The sequence below is a fragment of the Diabrotica undecimpunctata genome, chromosome 2, assembly GCF_040954645.1.
Source record: "Diabrotica undecimpunctata isolate CICGRU chromosome 2, icDiaUnde3, whole genome shotgun sequence".
NCBI lineage: Eukaryota > Metazoa > Arthropoda > Insecta > Coleoptera > Chrysomelidae > Diabrotica > Diabrotica undecimpunctata.
The window spans coordinates 67,370,388-67,397,378 of record NC_092804.1 but is presented as its reverse complement, the minus strand read 5'-3'; the positions used below and the strand labels follow the sequence as shown (position 1 = coordinate 67,397,378).

Here is a 26,991-nt window from a genome sequence, read left to right as displayed (position 1 = left end):
ACAGAAATGCACAAAATTACAATTATACAGATGATTGGCTATATAGATAAGACACGTTTTGTTTTCTGATGAGTGCACCTTTACTCTTTACGGTCATGCTAACCGGCAAAATTGCCGCTATTGGTCCAGGGAAAATCCTCACTGGATGAGAGAAGGCTATACTCAATACCCTCAGAAGGTTAACGTATGGGCAGGAATTATTGAAGATCACATCATAGGTCCCTTTTTCATAGATGGCAATTTGAATGGCGACAATTATTTAGCATTGCTCTTAAATAATGTAGTGCCAACGTTGGCCAACTTGTATCTTGATTCAGGAAACCCACAAGTTCCAGTGAATATTATATGGTTTCAACAAGATGGAGCACCACCCCACTACCAAATCCATGTCCGGCAGTACCTCAACCAAATATTTCCAAATCGATGGATAGGGGGGCGCGGATCGATTGAATGGCCACCACGATCCCCTGATTTGACGTCATTAGACTTTTTCTTATGTGGATATGTGAAAAGTATTATATCCGAAACTTAATCCACTGACTGAACTGACTTAAGACGAATAACGCTTGCGATTACATCGATCACATCTGAGATGTTGAGTAACGTTGGAAGAAATTTCTCTTCAGAGTTAGGATATTGCCAAGACGTTCGTGAGGAGAATTTTGAACATCTTTTATGTTAACAATATTGTTTAGATTTGTATTATTTAGAAGTTTTCGAATATGTTGTAGCGACTTTCGGCAAATAGATAATTTTCTTTTCTAAATGTGAATTTTTGCATTTTACTTAATATTTCCGAAACAGTCAAAGATAGATATAGGACATTGTATTCAGAAAATGTCTAACATGATCTGAGGAATCTAAAAATTAATTAATATATAGGGTATTTTATTTAAAATAAGCAAGTTGGTATTGGCCACCGTTATTTGATACACCCCGTATAAAAAGTTTTTATGGAAAAAAATGCTCAACTATAAATACTAGTCGACGTGTTAGACCGTTTTTTGAATACTCACCCATTTATTTATTAGCTAATTTATCCCATTTGCCTGACACACAGTGTATATTCTGAATAATGATAATATTCTGAAGATAAAACAATAACCTTTAAAATGAGAGGGTTTTGAAAGTTATTCGCACGTAAAAAAGCTGAGTTAAACTTGAAAAAGCCCCATTGCAATATTTTGCAACTGTTTTTCACGAAATTTGTTCATTTTTTCAAAAGGAACAATTTTCTTTTTGATAAAATTAATTATTTTTAATACTTTAGGAGATACAATAATTTAAACAGTTAAATTGTTAATTGCAATTTATCTGACACGTTTTCAGCCTGATATCCTCGAAAAATCGATTCCATGTACTAAAAAACAAAAAAAAAGGCAAGGTACCGAGGGTACTTAAAAGGTCATACTCAACACGCTCTGCCTCTAGACTAAACAGACAACATTATAGCATAAAATGAGCGTTCAATACACCGCTTTCTAACAACAATCCTTGCACCGGAATTTAAGTATTATTTATTTATACTCCCTCAAACCATACATAAGTAATTGGCACTGTTTACAATATACCTAATAGAACTCTTTTAGTTACTATTTGTAATTGAGGCATGTTTTACAAAAACCACTTATGTCCAATTTGTTAATTTTTCAGAAAACGAAAAAAACATTTTATTTTAAAACTAATCGATTTTTTAATTCCGTTTTTACTTACTTCGGCGGATATAACTTGACAAAAAATGTAATCGTGGCTTAAATAATTAGTTTTTTCTGATAGTTTAGTATCTAAAATTAAACAAAAAACTGTTGGATATAAGTTGTATTTGCAACAAAAGAGATTAAGAATCCATTTTTGCATCACTTTTAATTTCTAAAATATGATTGTTTGTTAGACCACCGAATGCTAATATTCCATGTGAAAGAAAACTCTGTACATCAGCCCATAGTACTTCATCTTAAGGTGACTTATGTTAAAGAACCGTTTGCAAATTTTGAATTTGGGTATAAGTGCAATTATTTTAATAAATCATTTTTGTACATGGACGTTCCACTGAAAGTGACTGTCTATAAATATACCCAAATACTTTACAATGGAAACATCTGATATTTATCGAATATTATAACCGGATTGTATTGTTAGATTTTTGAATTTCTAATGTGACTATTACAGGCAAAAAATTTGTTTTTAATTTATTTATCGTCAAATTTTACTTTAAAATATATGTTTTATTAGAGGAAAGTCACATTCAATTTTACTTTTTAATTCTTTCGAGGTAGAATCTTTATAATACACTGCAGTATCATCTGCAAAACTGATAATATTTCCTGAACTTTGTAAATTATACATATCATTTATATAGATATGAGGTAATGCAACAACATCGAAGTGAGCTCGTTGGCACCCTTTTTGTCTTAATTTTCGAGATAAGTGTATATCGAGGCATCATCAGTTCCTATATCATGTATCCCAAAACCATTGTACCACAGTTGCCGGCTATAAAATACAGAGCTATATGGTATTTATGGAAGGGACAGATTTAACATAAAATCAAAACTAATGCACATCACTTCAACAGCTTTTGCTTTTATTTTAAATTTTCGTTTCAGTTGCATTTTCGTGTAACCTTTTTTCTACTTCTAGTTTCTTTCATTCGTCGGCACCAAGGTCGGCATAGTTAAGTCGCTGGGTACGTTCATCACACTCTTAGCAAGTGTCAGATCTCGGAAATCCAAATTACTTTCCAGTAAGCTTTATAGGCTACGTTTATATTATAACTTTGCAGAAACATACTATGTAGATCCTTCAAGGTAAGAGATTCTGGTAAATAGGAACAGTTTGGATTCTTATGAAGTGAATAATGCGACTGTCTAGCAGGACAAAGTATATGATTTAATGTGGATTTTAATAAGTTCCACAATACATTCTGGAGTTTTTTTGGTCTGTTCTGATGTATTTTCCGTTTATCTTTGGGAAAAGTTTCAATGATCATCAAGAAATTTCGTATTTGCTTTAGACGAAATCTTTGATACCATACAGGCTGAGAAAAGTTTTCTTGCAAACTTTGATTTCAGATTCCCTTGCCCTAACTTTGTATGTAATATTGACACCATGAGTTTTTTTTTATTTACTTCCGATCGAGGACTTCTTCTAATAATATAATTCATTGAATTAAGGCCAGTTAAATGAGAATCTTTACTATTTTCATCATCCATATTATTAAATTGTCTTAGAATGAAAAACCTTTTTGTTTCTTCAGAATCTTTAGAGAAACAGGAATTTCAAACATACTTGTAGGGTTCACCAGTTATACGCGCTGTGACAGGATTTCATTCGGCATTGATGTATTTTTCACCATTAACTTACAACTCTTGTATTATTGTTTCACGCTTTATATTTTATGAATTTTTTTAGACCAATTAGTAGATACTTCTTCACTATGTTCCATGATTTAAGTTATAGTTTTAAGCTTTAGGTCAATAACGTTATATTGTAGTCGTAGATATTCACAAAACGTCTAGTCTGATAATATCTAGTCAGCTGCAATTTCCTGCAAAAAGTACACATGTTCTATCGTGTTGCGGACTTTTGCGGTATTTGGTCAAAATGGAGAGACCGTGTGTGCATTTTGGGGAAATATCGAGATTTTGACTTATTAAAATTTTTTGTCTTTTTTGTATAATCTTATTGGACGATCTAGAAAACATCCTTTTTTTGTTCTAGATGGTGTCCCTAAATCAATTTCGTTAAATTTGGACTTTGCGGTTTTTGTAAAACACGGCTCAATTATTGTTTTAGCATTTTAAGTTAACCTGTCCGGAGACCTAAAGATGACCAGAAAACTATATTGGTCGAAACCGGTCGTCCTAGGTTTAATACAATAGAAGTCTAAAATTTATTTCTACAACCCTGTTTCAAGTTAGTTAGTCCATTATCGTTGCAATTTTTATATTTGCTGTGTGTTCCATTATTGGTTTGCAAATTTCTTTATTTTCCAATGTCTTATTTGCATCATCTATAGGTTTCTTAATTTAATTTTTCCAAGTTGTCGCAAAATGAATTTTTTACATCTTTTTTTTTGTGTTGGGAAATGAAGTAGGTCTTAAGGACTGTACTAAATCTTTTATACTATTTTCTTCTCATACCTCTCGTATACATATTTATTAGTTCGTTCCACGTTCAGCTTGACGATGCAGACATACAGAATATTTGGTTCAGTTATTTTTTGGCTTATATAAAATATCTATATTATAAACATAAACATAATATGATTCTATATTTAAATGAAAATGTATTTTTCAAGGCGTAGTTTACAATAGAAAATAGTACTTACCAACCATTATAAGCAAATAATCCTGAATAAAATGATAATGCCAAAGACGTAACCTCGTGCTTGGTGTTCATAAAGGAGAAGTGTTCTACTTGTCCTATAAAGAGAATAATCGATAATAATATTTTATTATTTATAATTGAAAAGTGTACGATCAAAAGTGAATATTTACGTTAAAAATGCTTTTTTAATGTTATTGCTTAATTATTTAAATAAAAATTATTTTTCATGAGTAAAAGTTATATTGATTATGATACAATATACTGATGATTCCAAAATAAATAGTCAAAAAAAAAAAGAAAATAAATAATAGGAAATATGTAACAATTTTTAGTCTAATCTTCTAATCAAAACTACTGTAGAATTTTAAAGTTTCGCTACATAATACAGATAAACAAAATCTGGTACGTGTTTAATTCATAAATAAACTGAATTTTTAAAACAAATGCCAAACAACAATTAAATAATGAGTGATCATGATGGTAATGATTCGTGTTGGAAACCTTCAACATACCAAACGTGACTAATAATATCAGAAAGGACCCAAGGATACAAGTGGTTTCAGTTCAATTGGCTGAAACTTTGCAGAAATGTAGCTTTGGTCTTCCTGATCAAAAGTTATCATTTCGCCAAGACTCAGAAATCAATTGTTTCTGAGTTACAGAGGTTTGTATTCCTTTTGAATAATAAGTTCTTGTAAAATACAGGGTGTTTCAAAAAAAGGTAACCCCGTCTCTAGGGTAGGTAAAAAACTGAAAAATAATTGGGGTTTGCTTAGTAAAAAATTTTTGTAACGCCATCCGTTTTCAAGATACAGGGCGTTGAAGAAAAAAACATTTTACGCTGTTTTTACGATTTTGCCGAAACTACTGGCAACATTGTAATTAAATTTTATACGAATATGTTTTGGAAGCTGATACATCCCATGAATTTGTTTTTTTTTTTACAAATGGTTTTTAAACCCTTTACTGTTTAAAGGGTTACCTTTTTTTGAAACATCCTGTATATAAGTGTTTTAGTACGGGGTATTGAAATTTTTCTTACAAAACTATCGATTTATTTATTTGTCTAAAACTCATTGAGATATACAAATGAAATTTGGTGGGTTTTAAGGGTTGATTATCGCGCATTTTTTGACATATAATTAGAAATTTTATATTCATCATTAGCGCGCGTACGGGCAATGATCGTTCTATAAATAGGAATATTTGCACGAATATGACAACCAATGACGCTTAGAGTTGCAACTTGTGTCACGTTTCATGGAGGTATTTTTGAACTTTTTTGTAGCTGTGCACCTATTTAAAATTTTATTAGTGGTATTTTCCGTTATTGTTCTGGTTTAATGTTATTGTATTATATTAGATAGTTCTTCAAATTTCAAATATTTAATTAATTATTCTTTAATATCTCATGTACTTTACTATATTCATGTTTGAAAAGTATAAGAATTAAGAAAGAAACCAGCTTTCATATAATAGTTTAAAATACGGCGATACCTACAGAAATCGGTGACCTCATACAAACTTAAAGGATGCTTTAAGAAATGCAGAATACAATGTCATTTGATATCCTACAATTTCATAATATTTATAAGTTACTCATTTCAATAATAGCACTTTTTTGCCAGACATTTTCACAATTCTATACAATACAATAGTACAAAATATCTTTATCGTGCTCGCTTGATACTCGCCAAGCTCATTTCGTTCCAAAATGTAGTTGTTTGGTGATTGTTTGATTTTCTAGAATAAAAAGTGCGAAAACATTTCGGAGAAATAGCAAATACTATAAAATTATTTGAAGAATAATAAAGAGTAAGAAACTGTATGTAATTCGAAGGATTAGAAGATTAACACCATTAAACGGACAACTCAAAGTATTCATTATTTCCACTGGAATTGCATCGATTGGATTGGAATCAAATCAAATCGATTTGGATCGAATCAAATCGATTGGAATCGACCCGAAACGAATCGATTGGAATCGAATCGGATCGATTGAAATCGACTCGATTGGGGTGGTATCGAATCGAATCGAATAAACTGGAAACGAATCGCATAGAATCGATTGGAATCGAATCGTATGGTGTGGGATCCAATCGACTGGAATCGAATAGAATTGAGTCGACTGAAATTGAATTTAATCGAATCAAATCGAATCGATTAAAATCCAAGCCAATTAAATCAAAGCAAATAAACTAAATTAAGAACCATCGCTCCATGCGTAGACGATAAAAAAGCTATATTTCCCCTTCTCGGTCACTCCCGGAGTGCCACATCCCGTTTTATTATATTCATTTTTGAAAAGTTGAAGAAATAAGAAAGAAACAAGCTTTCCTGTAATAGCTTAAAAAAGTTTTAAAAATAGCGGAGATACCGGAAATGGTGACCTCATACAAACTTAAATGATCCTCTAGGAAATATAGAAAACAATGTCATTTGATATCCCACAATTTCATAATTATAAGTTTATTAATTTCAATACTAGCACTAGTTCCAGGCATTTTCACAACTCTGTACAATACAATAAAACGTAAAAACGTAGAATATACTATTTTTTAAACAATAAGTATGTCTTTTCGGTTGATAATAAAATGTTGTATTAGGTCAATAAAGTGTCTTTATCGTACTAGCCTGATATTCACTCGCCAAGCTCATTTCGTTCTCTCGTCTAATAGTTATGGAATCGTCCGATTAAGTCTCACCTCGATATTACAAATAGCTACTATTTCCACGATATTTTTTACCTAAAATCAAATTAAAATCTAGTTGTTTAGTGATTGTTTAATTTCCTAAAATAAAACTCAGAGAACTGTAAAAATTGTAGTCAAAAATTGCGGAAAAGAAATGTTTTTTATAAAAAATGGTTAGACTTTTTGAGAAACAGCCGACAAATAATATAAAAATATTTGAAGAATAATAAAGAGTAAGAAACTGTATGTAATTCGAAGGATTGACAATAATTGAAGATAATTACCAACGAGCGAACAACTTGAAAGTATTCATTATTTTCAATTATTCTTGGAAAATAGGTCCTTTATTTACTAAAATCTGTAAGTGAATAGAGTTTTCAAGGCAATTTGCCATTCTTATTATAAAAGGTTAATATACCATGAAACGGTAATATTAAAGGTCATTTCAATTAGGAATTTCTATACCTAATTATCATTCTGCGAAGCAGTTCATCTGGGAACATTTCATAAAACAGTTTAGTTTGTTCCCTCATCCCATCGAGAAAATATTCCCATTCGCGCGTCTAAGCAACTAATGTTTATAGATCTGTTTTTATTGTGTTAAAATGGAAACTCTTTCAGGATTCATTCCTGTTGAACTTGTGATTAACTATTCCTTATCTAAAAGCGAAAAAATAATTTACAGCATAAATAAAATATGTTCAAAGATGAGCAGAATTGAACAGTTGGCGATCTATTGACTTATATGAAACAAAGTGTAAAACCTTGAAGGGTTATAAAACCTATTAACAAAGATGAAAATCATATAAGTAGACTATTGATTATGTTCAAAAAATAAAGCTAACAGGAACAACAACGTTAAAAAGGTTTTATTATTTCATATGGTCAATGGACCCTCAAATATGAAAAAACCGCGGAGTGCTACCATTTAAAGGGGTGCGATTTTGAGAAAGGAGTGCACATTTTGACGAACCATATCTTGGTTACTGTACTCCTAGAATATTTTACAATAGACTTTTTTAGTGCAGAGAATAAGCTTTACTTTTTATTGGGTAATGCATATACCTAAATGTACAAAAAAAAGTATTAATAAAATTAATTAACAACCATTTTAAAAGTAACTGATTTTTCTTTCTATTAAGTGTCATATATCATTGCATAGAACTAAAGTTGGCGAAAAAAGGGCTATTGGCAATTGTCAATACACGCAAACTTTGGTAGGTAAAATACGTTATTAACATCACCATTATCATAACCACGGTGCTACAGCCCTTAAAAGGCCTTGACCTTCTCAAACGTTCTGCACCGTTCTGCTCTGTCCCTTGCTTCGATTTTTCAGTTGGCAACACCGATCTTCTCAGCATATTGGGTTACCCCGTCTAGCCACCTTTGTTTTGGATACTCATCTTCTTATTCCCACCAGCTGCGCTGTTAAAATCCGTTTATCATGTTCGATTCTGGACTCGGGCTACATGACCTGCCCTTTGCAGACGGTTTCGCTTGATTATAGTGGTAATATCTTTTCCACCAAACTTAGGCTTGTAGATATTCTGCAGTTCAAAGTTATATCTACGTCTCCCTACTAGATTTTCACTACTGCTATAAATCTTTCGCGTAGTACGTTTCTTTCAAAAATCGATAGAGGATTCGTTTGTTTTGGTTAGGGTCCATGCCTCTGTCAGTGTTTTATACAGTTTTATACGAGTTTTTTTAGACGTTACAGTCTTATACGTTTATTAACTAAGCACTTTGATAGACTATTGCAACTATGATCCGCCTTTTTATTTCCCCTAATGTATTATTATTGTTGTTAACCGACGTCCCTAGATATATGAACACTTTGACCGCTTTCAAGTTTTGTTCATTAACAATTAGATCTGCGCCAACATTTCCAGCTCTTGTGTTTGTGCAATCAGCATGGATTTGGGTTTATTTTAATTTATATGCAATCCCATTTGTTCTGCTGCTATTACTAGCTCGGTTAGGATTTCCGTGGTTCTCTCCCTGGTTCTTTTACGTTATTAACAAAATAGCAAAAAAAGATATTGTTGAGTACTTTGACTCCGTCAAAGGGTAGGCCCCTGCAAGTCTGAACCTATTAGAATTGTTTGGCCTCAAGTGAAAAATAGTGCGCGGAAAAATGCCACATAAAAAAAATCGGTTGCCTGTAAAGTCGGTTTTACGGGCGAAATTTTACGTGACAACGTCTTTTTCTCGGTAGAATATTTATTGATATGAATATTATTAAATTGCACAATAGGAACAAGGAATTGAATGAAAATAAGAATTGCACAAATTTTAACTATAGAAATATATTTTGTTTACTAAAACATTGTACATGTAAACTTAAACTTAACTAATTTCTATTTGAGTGATTTTGTTGAGGATAGGACGATGATAGGAGAAATATGAAATAAAAGGAAGTGTTTCTGCTGTAATGTGTCTTGAACGCCAAGAACGCTCGAGAAAGACAGAGACACAAGCACGGAAGCACGCACCGATTCAACGCGCCTAATTCTCTAGTGCTGCGCGCGCAGCGGACCGATCATGTTTGAGTGGGAGAGAGACGCAAGGCATTCGCCGGTCCGGCGGGCCTCTCTCTCGTTCGGTGACTCACTGTAACAGACGTGAGCGGGCGTTACACTTTTTCATGAATGACTCCGAGCCACAACCTAATTTAAGACGTTGTCACGTCAAAACGAGAGATGTTCAGAACTATTTTGAATAAACACTTAAATAAATCAATACAGAGGAATTACATATTATTCAAAAAAGGTGAAAATTACGCTGAATTTATAATTGAAATAAAAATCAAATGTTCTGAGAATCTCCAATTATTCCTTCATTCATGCATAATTTACAGCTATACAGCTAATTAGTCATCTTTCCCAAAGGCACGAATATGTCCGCCAATAAAAAAAAAATGCGACAGAAACACGACCTGACACAGAGAGGACAAAAAGGATTTCAGAAACAGCAGAGATGAAAATACTTGGAAATATTGATGGTAAAACACTAAGGGACAGAGCTAGAAGTACATATATACGACGTAAATGCAAGGTGGAGAACATCAAGAACTGGATAAAGAATAGAAGAGTAGAATGAAACGATAATATAAGCCGAATAACAACAAATAGAGTAGTACAGACGGCAAGAGACGGTTCCCCAATAGAAAGATGATTAGTAGGAAGACCACGAAAACGATGGAACGTCAGCTGTGTACATAAAAAGAAGAAGAATAAAAATAAATGTGGAAACCGATATCAACCGATATCAAACCCATATATTTAAACTTTATGTTTACAGGCTAGGAAACGTTTACAGAAACTTAAAAACATTAAAGTAGCTTTTCACTTCTTTAATGCCAAAATGTTTCGGTTTACATTGATGTTATCAGTTAAAATCGTTAAAAACTGATAACATCAATCACACGTTCACGACAAATATATTTTTCTCTCTTCGTTTGAATTTATTTAGGTGGGATATTCTGAGCCAATTCAAAGAAAAATAGAAAGTGTCTCAGATACTACCGTTCTTGATAAAATGCCACAACATTATCAGCAATTGATTTTGTTAAAAAGATAAATAATACTTTTGAAGTGAAATTTAGTAAATACGAATATATTTTAGGAATACATAAAATATAAAGATACAAATTTGCAATAATTTTTTGAGAATTGACGGACTTTTAATCTTTGTTAAAAATTAAACCAATATATTTTCAATAGGAACAGCAGAGAAGCGTAATTTCGCTAAAAGCTTTTAATGACTTCCAGTGAAATCACGAAATATTACCGTTATTTCTCACAAATATACTTGCTGGGAGTTGGGATTTCTTAGAATATTCTACCTGTTGAGATTTTACCCATTTATATAGTATTAATAACGTTACATATTTTATGTTTATAACCATTAAAGAAGGTGATTACCACAAAATGAACATTGTATAACATGAAATGACAACGTTGTAGTTAGAATTAAAAAGTTCCAGTAAAATACTTCTTTAACTTTTCTAAGCTAGTCTATAATTTGTGGAATAAATTCGAAACTTGTTCTCGTATATGTAATAACCCTTAAGTAATTAGGTAAACTATGTGTACATAAATGCACACATTTATGCTCTGATACCCACAACGAAGTTAAATTGTTGCGCTTTGTCAGATGCTTACAGAACTGTTTAAAGTTCCATACTTTTTTGGACTTTTGTTGTAGACGTTAGTCTACAGTCTTTAGTGTCGCTTGACTATGTGAGACAATACATATTTTGGCCTAGTTGAGGTGCTTTTCGGGTATTTTTAAGGATACAATTTATTGCCAGTAATTGTGCTTGAAATATTCTAGTCATATTTCATCGGTTGACATCAAGCAATGTGAAAACTGGATGGGAATGAAAAAAACATTCAGATTGTATTCAAATACAAAAAGACCATTCAGAAAACAAAATTGAGTGTAGCAAAAACAAGAAGAAAACAATGGCGGATAACAAAAAAAATACTGAAACTTATGAACAAAGAAAAGAAGTCAGAAATAGATAAGACGAAAACACAATTTCATAGAAAAGAATGTAATGAAATTAAATACACGATAAGACACACGATACATTTCACCAGCACAAGAAATTAAAAGAGATTGCTGGAAACAAACGAAAACAACTATCCCAAAATTTAAAAGACAAAGACGACCAGAATATTAGATATCAATAAACAGTTAAAAGAATAAAAAACTACATTTCTGAATTATTTGAACATGAAAGTGTAAAACACTATACAACGATTGCCATAACAGGTCCATCTATAACCGAACGTAAGATTACAAGGGCAATAAAGACGGCTAAAAATGAAGAAGCACTTGGCCACGAAGAAGCGAGTGCTGAAATACTTAAGTTGTTGGGAGAAAATGGGAATAAAGCACTCACATGTTGGCTCTTCAACATAATTTATAACACTAGGATATTACCAACTGATTTGCTAAGTAAACATATAAGTCTGATGAGTGACGTTTTGAACATCTGTCTGAGAGTAATACATAACAATTTTACAGTATATTAGAGGCGAGAATTAGTAATATTCAGTTTGGATTTAGGAGTTGCTTGGGAACGATAGAAGACTTGTTACGTTTCCAAGAACTGATACAGAAATCATGTATCATGAGATGCGCCTTCCCCTTTTGAAGGTTGGCAATCCAAATTGTAGCTTTGGAAACTGCTCTATGAAACAGAGACGCAGAGATATAAATAAAAATAATTTTGAAAAGGCTTTTGACGATGTCCGACATAACAAAATACCAGAAATTCAAAACAGCTGGATTGGACTATAAATATTTACGAATAATTACAAATCTATACTGGCATCAAGTGACAAGAATAAAAGTTGAGCAAGAACTGTCGGAGGAAATAAATATAAAAAGAGAGGTGAGATAAGGCTATATACTCTCGCCTTTCTTATTTAACTCGTGCTGAGAGAAAATATTTAAGGAAGCCTTAATGAAGACAACAGAAAGTATTATTCTGACTGGTGTCAAATATATGATTGTCCTCGATTCTACAATGCAAGATTGATGGCAAGAGAGGCCCTAGATGCAGACATATATCTTGGCTGAACAATCTTAGGAAATGGATTGGTCTAATGTCAACTGATCTATTTCGAGCTGCTGTTAATAAAATAAGATGGGTTAACGTGGTTGCCGATATCACTGGGCACCTTTAAAAGAAGTCAAATATATGCCGATGATACCTTAGTGCTGGCTAATTATAGTTTACTAAAATTCCGTAAAGTAGCTAAATTTAAAGAGATGGAGAAAACTTTTGTTACGTTGCCTATATTTTGGAGAAACATAGGGGTTTATTTTTTAGAGGTGAAAAACAATAAAATTATACTTTTTTACAAAAATGGTACAATAATTAACGAAAATAATGAGTACACAGAAGAGATTAAGGCAAGAACAGGACAGGCAAGAAATTCTTTTAACAAACTGAAAAAAGTACTCTGCAGCAGGGACATTTCAATTTATTTAAAGATAAGACTTATAAGATGCTACGTGTTCTCCATATTATTTTATGGGTTGGAGACAAGTTTAAAAATATTATTTTAAAGCTTAGCCTAGTGTGGCAATATATAAACGCCGCTTTCCAAAAGTTTTATGAGATGGCTGTGCTGTAACAATTAGCTTTAAATAAAAACTCATAATTAATAAGTTCACATTTATATGAATATAATTTGCTTTAATATCAAACAACTTTATATTAAAATTGGAAACCTTACTTACCTTTTGTAAGCTGATAAATTCCGGCTCCTATGATGACGAAGAGGGCTAACAGTTTAGCATAGGTGAAAACGTCTTGAACTCTTGTCGCCCACTTGACGTCATAACAGTTGACAAATGTTAAAACGCCTAAAAAATATTTTTTTATATTCTTTAGTTACAAATAAGCATTTACATATTTTAATTTAGATAGGTATATCTTTAATTTAATTATAATTTGTAATAATATATAATTACAATTCTACAAAAAAAAATGTTTTTATCGATACATCGATTTTAACTACTCAACAGAAACCGATCCAAGACGCAGAAAATTAATAGCCATAAACCAAATAGATTATTCACTAACCAACTAGGGATACAGAAATAACAATAATTAAAATATACACTGAGAGAAAATGATAGAGAAAACTAACAAAAATTAAAAAGATATAACAACGAAAAATCTATAATAACAGTCGTCTTCAATAAAGTACGAAACGAAGCAAAAGAATAGATGATAAGTAAAATTGACGAGAATCTCAAAATAATACAGAACTCATTATGTAAACATCAAACAATAGGTAAACATCTTGTAAAACATCATGTCAACATTGTATATAAACATCACATAATAACTTCAAATAATATTCAATACCATAGGTTTAATTTATTTTTAACACATTGTGTATAACACATTGTACACACATAGTATACACTAACTTACACAACAGACAAAAACCACACACATTAACAAATTTAACAGCCTCTTAGAAAACGTTAGTACCAACATATGATATAACAACCTATTCAGACACAATACAAGCAGCCCAACAGTTGCTAATCTGTCCACGAGACGGTTAAACGCAACAAAGAACCGAATGCTCTCAAAAGGTCTAAATATGAGGTCTAAAAGAAGATGTCCATAATAATATTACCAGCTGATAAAGGCAAGGCAAGTTTAATTATGGCAAAAGCCAATATAAAGAGAAAATTCAAGAATTGGTCACAGGTGGATCTTACAAGAAACTAACAAACGACCCAATCAAATCACTGGAAAAAAAATGTACAAAGCTCTACAATAATTCAAGGAACACTTGACAGACTACCAAAGAAGGATATTAACACCCCGCTACAGTAGGACGCCACATTTATATGGGGTACCAAAAATTCACAAAGACAACGTACCCCTCAGACCAAGCTGTAGTAGCATGGGTTCTCCCTGTAGTAAACTGGCCAAGTTTCTCCTCCTAGACATAATACAACCTCTAGCACATAATACGACATCATACATAAAATACTCATAATTCCTACAAAAACTAGCAGAAATAGATTAAACTTGATACTTCCCATTTAATGTCTATATTTTCTTAGTTATTTTCATGCAGTTTTAATTTAAATGTACCTGGGGTAAATATATGATGACTAGAAAAGAATTAATCGAGAGTAGTAAATCGATGTAAAAAACCACTATTTTATGATGCAACTAGAGACGGCGCCATCTTATGGCGCTAGTTCCGTTACCCATGATCATGCCATCTTCTCGCCATCTTGTGGCGCTAGTTCCGTGACGCTGGCCTCAACATTTTACTTGGTCACTGGATAACAAACGATCTTGACTATGAGGTTAGGTTAGGTGATCTTAGTTAGGTTATCTTGACCATGAGGTTAAAAAAGAGCTTAAATAATATATGCCAGAACTGCTTTTAAAAGAATAAAAGAAGCCTTGAGATGTGTGATAAATTAAAAATAGGTCATTCAAATGAGTTGGCGAAGGGTTGAAATCACTGGAAACTAAATTCAAGACCATAACGGGAGGATTTTACAACCCAAAACAATTCTCAGAAATAATTTTTCTTACAACTTAAAAAAGGCACAAAGTAATTACGTTTGAGGTACACAGATTTGGAAATAGAGAATATCGCCAATTAGTAAGAATAATTTATGAGGAAGTATTAACTTGCGGTTATATAATACGTCACAATAAATTAAATATTCTTCAACTTCTTCCTCTTTATAAGCAATTTTGCTTTTTCATTGGCGGATTAATACCTCTATGGAAGGTTGTCATTCCATCTTTTGCGTGGTTGTTGGTTGTCTCCTCCATTCTGCTTATTCGGTTATTCCATTCTTTTTTTCTATTTTGTGTCCATTTATACACTGTAAGTTACATTTTCTTCTAATGTCTTCACTTCTCTTTCGATCTCTCAGCGCATTTCCTGTAATTCGTCGAAGTACTCTTATCTCTTCCGTTTCCAGTAGCCTTTGCGTTGTGACTGTGTCGGGTCTTGTTTCTGAGGCATATGTCATTGTTGGTCTTACACTGGCTTTATAAATTCTTGACTTTATCTCAGTGTTAATGTGTGTGTTTCGCCATATAGTGTTATTAAGGCATCCTACCAGTCTATTTGCTTTTTGTACTTAATCTCTTACTTTAAAAATATTAGGTAAGAAAATTGATAATTATTTAAGGAAATATTGAAAAAAGAAAATAATTTAACACCAAATAATATTGAATTACCACAACTTAAAATGATCTTAATATTGTTCTAAAGCTATTTTCTTGTAGCATTTTAAAGTAATTACTATTTGAATGGGAATAAGCCACAATTAAAGGTTAAAGTACGTTTATTAACGTTTCAATTTCCAATTCGGGCATCGTTCTCAAAATACGGTTTTGTTACTTATAGTGAAAAATTCTTCTAACAATTTAATTTTATCTGACTCATTTATATTGATAATTCAGACATTATACATTTTAAAGTAGACGACTTTAAAATGATATTGCCAATATTGTTGAGTTGCGCTTCTGGGTCGACTTTACTTATAAGATAGTTCATTCGATTACATGAAATCAACTTTAACTTGAGAATATCCATCAGAAAAGATCATAGCATGTGATTCGTCTTTAAAAAGACAAATACTTGTCATGATGACAGTAAAATTCTCCTGTTAGTGATTCCATAGTAAATTATGAGGGAAAAAACAGGAAAAAAACCTCATAATATTATCCCGACATGGTAAGTATTTGGTCGTGAATTTAGTTTACTTTCCAATTTAAACACCAAATTCTCTGACTTACTAATACTGGTATTTTCCTTTTAATAACTTTCAATATGGGTAACCAGATCCTACTACATTCTGCCGAGGATTTTGCGACACAATTGGTCTCATTTAGCATAATTAGAGCCGCTTCTTTGATTTTTCTCTTTTTACCATCCGTATCTTTTAGGATGTAAGATAATAATATATTTATTGGCAGAATGTAGTAGGATCTGGTTACAATATTGAAAGAAACTTATTAACAGGAAAATACCAGTATTAGTAAGTCAGTAACATATAGAACACACATCATTTATGTTTTTTAAATAACAAAAAAATAAAATCAGAATTTGGTGTTTATTGAAAGTAAACTAAATGCACGACCAAATACTACCATGTCGGGATAGTATAATGAGGTTTTTTCTCCTGGTTTTTCCCTCATAATTTACTATGGAATCACTAACAGAAGAATTTTACTGTCATCATGGCATGTATTTGTCTTTTTAAAGACGAATTACATGCTATGATCTTTTCTGATGAATATTCTCAAGTTAAAGTATTTATTTAGTGATTTCATGTATTCGAATGAACTATCTTATAAGTAAAGTCGTCCCAGGAGCGCAACTCAACAATATTGGCAATATTTTAAAGTCGTCTACTTTAAAATGTATAATGTATGTCTGAATTGTCAATATAAATGAGTCAGATAAAATTAAATTATTAGAAGAATTTTTCACTAAGGAACAAAAAAACAAAATTTGTTTAATTTATTAATGTTTGTATTTTGAGAACGATTTCCGAAGTGGAAATTGAAACGTCAATAAACGTACTTTAACCTTTAATTGTGGCTTATTGTGGCGAAGAACACTTAATACACAGGCTGCTAATATTAAAAGGAACAGTATTTGAGGAGGAATTGCAGTTTTGAACCAGCTTGTATAATTATATGATTTTATTTCGACATTTTTGCTACTATCGTGGAGTTTTATTTGACCTTAAAAACACAAAATTTTCTCAATTCCTTCTAAGCTTATTATCTATATTAAAGAAAGCAACCAAGAGAAACTCTTCAAGCGTGTCTGATTAATAAGCTTAAATTTTCTGCTTTCATGGAGGATTTTTCCTATTACTCAAAGTTCCAATTTATATAACTCGGAAACTTAACTAATTGGCATTTCCAGATGATACCAAATAGAAGTAAAGTCCTATGACATATACAAGTGATTACGTTCAATGTAGCTTAAAAAAAAGTAAATTAAAAATATTTACAATATTATGGTACTATGTGGGGCGAGGAAAATCTCTTTTGAAATTTGGGTTTTCATAATGAATTGCTGCAAAAAATTAGGGAATGGTAAATGTTAAATATTGTAAGAATAATTAAAATTGGCCAATCTTTTATTATATTTTTAAAGAAATACATAAAGTATATAAGATTGTATTGTCGATATGTAAGACATGAGAACAATAATCATAAATATACAAACATAAAAAGAAGCGGAACTAGGTACAAAATATAGACTGGAAATGTCTGAAATATAGACAAGAATTGAAGAAAGAAAGGACCAAGAAGATCAAAAATTTATATAAAAAAGAGATAAACATAAAAAAGTAAAAGATGCTTTAAAAATAGGAAAACTCACGTTGCTGATGGAATAAAACCAGAATTGTTAAAATGGCTGGGGATAGATAAATAAAATGTCTGGTGAAATTATATTGTCATGCATGGCAAACTAGAGAGATTCAAGTGGAATTGGAAAATAAACTGATTACCACTATACATAAAAACGAAGATCAGTGTCCATATAAAAATTACAGTCAGATGTTTATCTACAGCGACATTCAAAGTTTACACAACGATAGTTAAACAAAGATTTAGACAGAAAATAAGATAATAGAGGAATAAGCTGCTTTTAGGGAAGGTAAACAGACAGATTATTAAAAAACACCAGAAGACGAACAAACAAATACAAACAAGATAGAATATAATAGAATGGAGCTAATACAACTAGACACGCTAATGTAAGCAGACGACCTAGTTCTTTGAGCAGACATTTACTATATACTATTATGGAAACTGACAGATTTGGAAAAAAGAGGTAGAAAATATAAAGATGGAAATAAACGAAGAGAAGAGAAGCAACAAAAACAAAGAAAAGCAAGGCAGATTAAATAAAAATGGGTGGATGGAACGAAATTTGAAAAAGACAGTAGAGAAGATTGAAGAAATGGGAGTAGATTGGAAAAACTGAAAGAAACCGTTAAGCAACAAACATTAAAATAAATCCGACGGCGACGCTAAAAATCATAAGGATTAATTTAAAGAAGAAAGAGAAGTTTAAAATAACGTTTTTGCCTGCTATTCACCTATTTCTCTATTTTTCTACTCGATTTTTCATGAAGCATTTAATTAGCTATTCACTTTCTCCTAATTTGGATTTATTTCTAATTTTCCGCCGTATTTAATCAGTGATATTTTTTATTAATTTAATTTAGATAAATCCGATCTTGTTTTTTGTTATGTGACATTAAATATCTTATTTACGTTTTGTAACTAGATATCGTCGGTATACTGCGAAAACCAGGTAAATGTCGGAATACCGAAATCGAGAAAAAACGTTTTTAAAGTTTAGTTTTATATTGTGAATTAAGCAGTCAGCTTGTTTTTGATATTAGGTATTCTAGTGAAAGATGCATATATCTGAAATGATATTCTATCATTAGTTTGAAAAAGTTGAGACACCTATCTGACTAATCCTAAATTTAAGTTGGAAATGCTATCACTTAACTGGTTTTACCTGTAAATCTAGATAAATCAATTACTCTTCAAATAACATATTTAACACAAATATAATAAACCAAGTATAATATTGTCCAGTTTTGTGATCGAGATATGAGGCTTTTACTAGGTAATAGCAATGTTTTAAGGTATTAGTCGATATTTATGACATTTAACTGGTTTTCCCTGAAAATTTTATTAACAGCTGTGTGTAGTTATAGTTATTGTTTATATGAATGACAGGCAGTTTTATAGAAAAAATCAAATTTATTTCGAAAGAAGGCTCTGGCAAGATGTTTGTTACATCATTTCCCGTTTTCAAATTACGATACCACCCGTGATATTCCTCCGGTATCACTCCCTTACTAGCTTATAGCTGTACCAAATCTCTCTTTTTTTGCTATGCTAATTTTCAAATGTGCATCATAAAGTCGCTTAAGTTCTTCATGATTGCTTGAATTAGTTGATAACTTGGCGTGCTTTTTTCTTGTTGACTGCCGTGCAGTATCAGTAAGGAAATAATTGAAGCTTGTTGACATGTCATAATTAAAATAGATTCTGTTTGTCTCTCCTTTCACGAATCTCATTCTTTTTATCTTCAACCACATTATTTTTTCGCCGTTTTGGTCTTTTGTCCGGTTTTTAATTAAAGTGTGTGACACATTTTTTAAATCATAAAAGTCGTACATTCTTTACATTCTTTACATTTGTATGGTTCTATACATACTTTTTTATCATCAACCTTAATATTTCTATTTCCTCTTGCATTTTGAAAAACAGACAAGTAATCTGGCATCCCATAGATAGATCTGTGTTTTTTAGCGGTTTCGTTACTACTCTGCATAGAGTCAACTTCCATATAGGAATGTCCAGAATCTAAAAAATTGTGTTCAATAATATTTAAACGGATTCTGTCCTCTGCAGGTATCAGAAAATAAACTTATTTCACTTACATATTCTGGAACACATTTTGATAAGTAGTGGAGTATAATGCTTTCTATTTCAGAACTTCCTTGTCTACCGTTAATTTCTGACCAGTCAAGACAGTAAGCTGCATTTGGTAATGCGGCTTCATATACACACAAATTGTAGACACATAATTTTCGAGAATAATATAGTTTTCCAGTCAATCCACTTGGAATCTGTAGTACGGCCTGTAGATCGAAAGTAACTGAAACAAAATCCCGTTGTTCATTAGATCTTTTCTTATCATTTTGTTTTTTAAGATTACATACTTCTTTTCTTTTCTGATGTTCTCTGTAACTGTCTTCTAAATCCGATTTGTCAGTTGGATTAGCCCTATCATATTTATTACAAACTAAACATTGATCTTTTTTAGCAACAAAAAAGCTTAAATTATAGTCGTTAGAAAATATTCTTTGATATGTAATTTCGCTAACACCTTCCAGTTTCTTCTGCACATAGTCATTTATAAAAAGTTGGTACATTTTTCTTATACTTAAATTTTTGTCCAAATATTTACGCTTTGAACTTTGGCGAATATAATGTGGGCCCATGGTTGGAAAAGACTCAATATGAGCCTTCACGATTTTTCGGGTTTTACTGCTTGTTTTATTTGGCGGTGTATGCTTGCCTCTTTTATCCGTATCTGCATAACAGCCTAGAATATCAGTTTTTCTTACAACATCTTGTATTAACGACTCTGATATACAAAGTGTCTTACAAAGAAATTTCTCACATACCTGTATGTCTTGACCATTCAAAGAAAAGTAACACTTTTTGGAAAATGCACGTGGTTTTTTAACTTCAACGGACTGCAACGACTCTCTTTGGTGGCTCCGTTTTAATACGTGCAATAAGAAAATGTTTCTGGCCTATATATTCTAACTTTCAATATTCACGACATAGTCTTTGTCTGTTATCTTCGCTGAAATAACTGGTACATTTGTAAAAGCACTCGGAACAATTAACTGGTTTTGGCATTGCTGGTCTATGGCCTTTTTCTTATAAGGCAAACCCTCAGCACGCCTTCTTTTTGCGACATTTATTACCCAATCTTTGGGGTTAGCTTTTCTCCAACGTTTTAGTGGACGTACGTCTTTCCATAATTTGTCAAGAAGTAGATTTAATATCCAACTAGCTATTTAAGTTGACACTAAATTGTTCGTGGGTGCACCTATTTCAGTATCTTTTTTCTCATTATTTAGGCTATCAAAGTGTGTAAATCATATACACTTCCTAGAGAGAGCGATCCCTCTTCACTTGGCTGATATGTGGGGTCTACATCTGAAAAGTCAGTATCAAAAATGGATTCCATCATTGAGGCTATATTGTTCTCAGAATCATCAACAATTGAACTGTTGTCTTCAGTTATTCTATCTGTGTATGTGTTATAAAGATCATTTATGGGTTTAGCTTAGTAACCATTTCTAAATTTTAACTCAACCCGTTTTCAGGTAGAATGAAGTAAGTGTACTTAAAGGTTTTTACTAGTCGACATGGAAGAGAAATTTTAATAAATCATACACGTAAAATGTATTAAAGACACTTATCACCTTTTTACTGAATATGGTTTGCAGTAGTAGAAATATATTGTTGTCCGGCATAATAATATATGTGGGCTTACTTTGTTTTACATGCAACAGAACTTTAATTTTATGGAAGTAAGTAGCGATATATTGTTTTATTTGAAAACGAAAAGTTGATTAGGTGTAACTTATTTGTTTATTACACAAATTATCTGCTGAATGGTAAGTCGTATCATTTATTTGGTTTTACCTGTATGTAGAGCGGAAAAAGCTGAGAATTTTGGTATACTTAACTCAATATTTTAAAATTTGTCATTTACCTGGTTTTCGCAGTATACCGACGATATTATTATTTCTTGGTTTAACATATTTGTAGTCGATTACGTAGATTTTAATAATAACAGTTTAGCTTTATTTTCTGGAACATAAAACAGCATGATCATTCTTCTTGATGGACAATAAAAATCATATCGCAATGAACTGGAATTTATTATCTAATTAATTCCTTGAACTGCAATAATAAGTATATAGGTAATAATATCAAATAATTATAATAAGAATATTGCCAACAAAACGTTGTTATTTGAAAATAGAAATAAGGAATTGCTTTTATTAGATGTAGCGTAGCAATCTAACTACTCTTGAAGGTTTGCTGCGTCCCTATTGTCTCTCCCAGTAAGTAAGCTCATTAATAAGAACAGGCATTTCATTTTTATCTCCTATAACTGCTAGTTCGACACACTTTTCGATGTTTGGTAACAGTTTTCTCCGAGACTTCACAATTGTTGAAGACTTCACAGACTTCCACGCAGATGCGATTTCGTAAATAAAGTCGATAATAGTAAATGACTTCCAAAACTTTTTAAGTAACTTTGTTCTGTAGTTTCTCTTTATAGACGCAGCGACACCTTAGACCATAGGTTGAACTAATGCAGTCGTGTATGGGGGCAAAAATTTGACAAAAATTTTTCCGTCAGCAGACTTAAGCATATGCGTTTTAGGATCTGAGGGGGCGTTGTCAATCAACAACACACCTTTTGTGGCAAATTGTTTGCTTTTAATGTTTTTTGACTCCTGGTACAAATTCTGGTACGCTTTCCTTTCTTTGAAGTAATCAACAGGTAGTTTTTCTGCTCTAGTGTCCTTAAAATATCCAGATTTTATTGTCTTGCCAATAACCGTCAACTTCAGTTTGTGACTTCCTGTAGTATTGCTGCAAGACATAATCGTGATCCGTTCTTTGCTGGATTTTTGGCACCCTGATTTATCTCCACTTACAAAAGCTAGCGTCCGAGTTGAAATGTATTTCATTAAGAGGCCCAATTCGTCTGCATTATAAATTTGTTCGTAGCTCAGATCATTTGAAGAAAAGAAATCTTCAAACTCACTTTTAAATTCCACAGCTCACTACTGGTCATCACTGAGCTTCTTTCTAGGAGAAATAATATCTCCTTTATGCCATGGCATTGCTTAAAGCGAGTCAACTAACCAGATGATGCAATAAAATTCTCTACTAAGCACAACAAGTCAAAAAACTGTTTTGCTTTTACAGCAATTAGTGGACCTGATATGGGTGTACCCATGTTACGAACTTAGGCTATCCATTCTATCAAGAACTTCTTTAATTCTCCGTGAGACGAAGTTCTCATTGTTTTTCCTTTCTTCATGGCAGAAGAGCTTTCTGACATTGACGCAAATGAAAGAAGTCTGCCTTTTTGTTTTAAACTGTCTCGCACTGTCGACTCACCGATGCCGTACTGAAGGCATATTAAGTTTACCAGAAGCACCGTTTTCAATTTTACTAATGAGTTCTAACTTTTGATTAATTGTCAACACTTTTTTTCTTTTCTTGAGCATGATAACAAAACAATAAAAAAATGCATTATAGCTCAAATTAAAACACTACCTCACAACAACGATCAACTGAACGAACTGCGAACTAACACAAGCAAGTTAACAGATAATGATAATACATAGATCTAGTTTATAAAATAATAGGTTTTCATTAGTATTAAACAAAAGCTATACAAAGTCGCGGATAATCCACTCTACGGATAATCCGCCCTGCGGATAATCCGTCCCGCGGATAATCTCCTCGCAGATAATGCGATCGCGGATAAACCGGAGTTGACTGTAATTTGTGTCTATAGTCCAACAATTTATTAGAGAGAGTGATTCATTGGTAAAAACTGATTTTAAAACTGTTAACTGTTAGAAAATTCCATAAATCTTGCGGCGTCGTTATTTCATTATTTGTTTTAGAACTGAACTATTTTACTGTAAATTAATTCCATCAAGATCTGTACGTACTTTTGTCGTTCTGTGAATTTCATAATTACGCGAGTCTTGCCTTACTATTATGTGAATGTAGGTACGGGTCTTCCTACGGTTAAAGCATTTACCTGAATTAATTTCTTAAATCCACACATATCATTGAAAAATGATTCAAGTTATCTAAAAAGTGTTATCGACAAGGAACTATGTGTTGCAGTAGCGACATCTATGACGATCATATTACCATCGAATTCAAAATTGTCACCATATTACATTTTTGTTGATGGTTAAAAATTAAATGCTCTGGTATTATGTAGTGGGAATTACATAGCAGGTAAGTGGTCAATCAGCAAAATTGTTATTTAAAACTGTGAACAGATTTTGCAATCAGTTTAACTTATTGTTGTTGATATAGTTTCAGCTGTTAAATTTGTGTTTTATTGCTATAAATATGCATTTTGTTAATTAGTTTTATTATTGTGAAGTAAGACAAAATATTAGGTTAAAGTAATTGCAGTATAGTCCATCAGTTTTTCGTAGAATAAAAATGGATATAACAAATGGTACAAGTACACGACACCCACGTCATAGACCCGTCTCACAAGAGAAAAAACAAATTATCTGGAAGGTATGTAATGGACTAAAAACACATTCCCTTCAATGGAAGTTGTTAGTTGCTGTTTTTTTTAACAGGAGTATTAGTGGCCACAGTTGTGAGCAAGAAAAACTCGATATACAAATCAGCGCGAACCAAAACCTAAAGCCTGAAGAAATATCATCCGCAAAACAACACAGTCATTTTTCTTTGAAAATACGACTCTCAAATCTGTATTTAGTAAAATAGGCAAAATCTATAATTTCTCTAAATTAGCCGTGAATTAGTACGAATAACATTACATTATCTTAACTTTTGATGTATAAAACTATGCCGGAATGCCATTTTAACAGATAAGGAGGAAATAATATCATGGAGACCTAATTATCTACGCTCAATTCGGGAATATCGTGCGAAAAAATGATAAATTTATTGCCTCGAGATTTTGTTAACGCTGGACGTACAGTTGCCAAAGTTTGGCAAAATACAACAGTAAAAATTGAACGATTTGGCAGATAAATATGTACGAGGTCGCAACTATTGAGATTTATCCAAAAACTCCAGCGACAGATCTTAAATCATACTTCCACAGCAAAATAGTTGACATATAGTATAGCAGATGGCACAAAAAACAGGCAAAATGACTTAAGAAAAAAACAACATTTCAGCCATGGTGTGATAGTTCCACTAATTGTTTTCCTCAGGTAATCATCACGTGGTTGCGACTTGGTTATAGTCGCCTCACACACAGACATCTGATGACACGAGCTCCCCAACTGGAGTGTAAGTGTGAGCTCATAACGAGGCGCCGACCCTCGCTCGGACCATAGGATGGTATCATATTATCATCGCCAGGTAAAATAAATGCGCAGCGCCCAGCCTCGAGCCAGGTATCGGACCATAGTATTCAAGCTTAGTATTTTTTCGACCCTCGATCCTATTACTCTACGATCGACACTACGAGACGGCGACCACCGAGCCTCGCTCCGACCATCGTATCCATCGCCAGGTAAAATAAATGCATTTTATTTTAAATGCAAGTGTTCACTGTCAATGCTATGATCTAGGCGAGGATACCATGCGATGGTCTCCTTAATGAACGGACCATTATGCTTGCGAGGGTCCGCTAACAATAACACACCTTCTTGAGTGCCCCTCACATAGTGCGGAAAGAGGTAAATAATCCCGGAGAATTTAAAATAACTATTCCTTAAGTGCGGTGGCAAAGTCGTTATTTTCTCTTGTCGCTAATAGCCATATAGGCTGATACGAGTTTATAAATAAAAAAAAACAAAATCCATCATCCGAATGCTTTCGAGATGTGGTTATACAGAAAGATGTTTGGTATCCTATGCAGAGAATATCAAACGGAAGAAAAAATTTTTGCACAGACAAAGAGTAAAATGACAAAAAATACGATAATTGGGTCACATATTTGAAGAAAACGTAATCTCAAGTTTTGAAAAAGTTTTAAAATCGGTATAAGTTACGGTTATGGTTAACGCGTAAATAAGATTGATTTATCTTTATCATGGTAATGCTAAAAAGTTACTTACATATACAGCAGACAGCCAATAGCCTTGCTGCGCTATCTGGTGGTTCACATTCAGGAAAGAAAGGTTTCATAACGTACTGGCTAAACGTCAGCGCTACTATAGCCTGCGAACAAGGCCGTACAATCATACATTCTATCCATAATCTAATAAAAGCACAGAAGGGACCAAATGTTTCCATTATGTAGGCATAATCCGCGCCACTTTTTCTTATCATCGTTCCCAACTCCGCATAGCAGTAGGCACCAACCTGAAAACGTAAATCGTTATGTGATATACAGCATAATTCTAAATACACTGAAATTTTTTATCTAATTTAGTCATTACATCCTTTCTCTTATGCATTGCCATTCTTTTCCCCCGATTCCGCAAAAAAATCGTATTGCTGAAAGAATATTGTTTTCGTAAACATTTTGATAGTAAAATATAAAAATTTATGGTCAAAAATAAATTAAGCACCTAGTATTCAAATTTAACATTTGTCATGAAAAATTTTGATTCTTTGTAGACTAAATGTGGGTAAACAAATCTAGCAAATACTTGCAATTCGCAAAAAATATCATTTCGTTTTTAAGGCAATAATTTGAAATATACATTGTTTAGAGTGATTTTGAATCGTGAAGAATAAATAAAAAACTTTTAGAGATTTTTATTTTAATGTATCACAAAAATATAGTCGCTCGGTTAGGAAATCGTAATAACAAGGCCAGTAATAATGCAGAACAGGTTAAAGCAAGAAGTCCAAGAATTAATATGTCAGCACAGTACCGTTGTACTTGAGTCCTTCTCAATATTTGTAAAATCGTAAACAGAACCGTTTTTAATACAAAAAGAACTGCCATCTCAGTAGCAAATTTGTATCGGAGGTTTTTGAGTCAATTTAAGGTTAAAACATCTGTTAAGAAGGGTTGCACTTACCGCGGAGCATTAAAAAAATCTAATTTATGTTCTGGAATATCAACATTCTCTGGTATAATTAAAATATCTACTCTTCACC

At 32.3% G+C, this 26,991-nt stretch overlaps 1 protein-coding gene across 1 annotated transcript in view; it reads right to left on the bottom strand.

The window, feature by feature from the left end:
- Positions 1-26,991, bottom strand: part of LOC140434645 (large neutral amino acids transporter small subunit 1) — a 142,766-nt gene that overhangs the window by 73,502 nt on the left and 42,273 nt on the right. The window contains exons 2-4 of the mRNA XM_072523058.1: positions 25,998-26,244; positions 13,287-13,412; positions 4,331-4,424 (exon numbers count right to left, since the gene is read on the bottom strand). Of these exons, the coding sequence (XP_072379159.1) occupies positions 4,331-4,424; positions 13,287-13,412; positions 25,998-26,244 (467 nt within the window). The remainder of the gene's footprint in view (positions 1-4,330; positions 4,425-13,286; positions 13,413-25,997; positions 26,245-26,991) is intronic.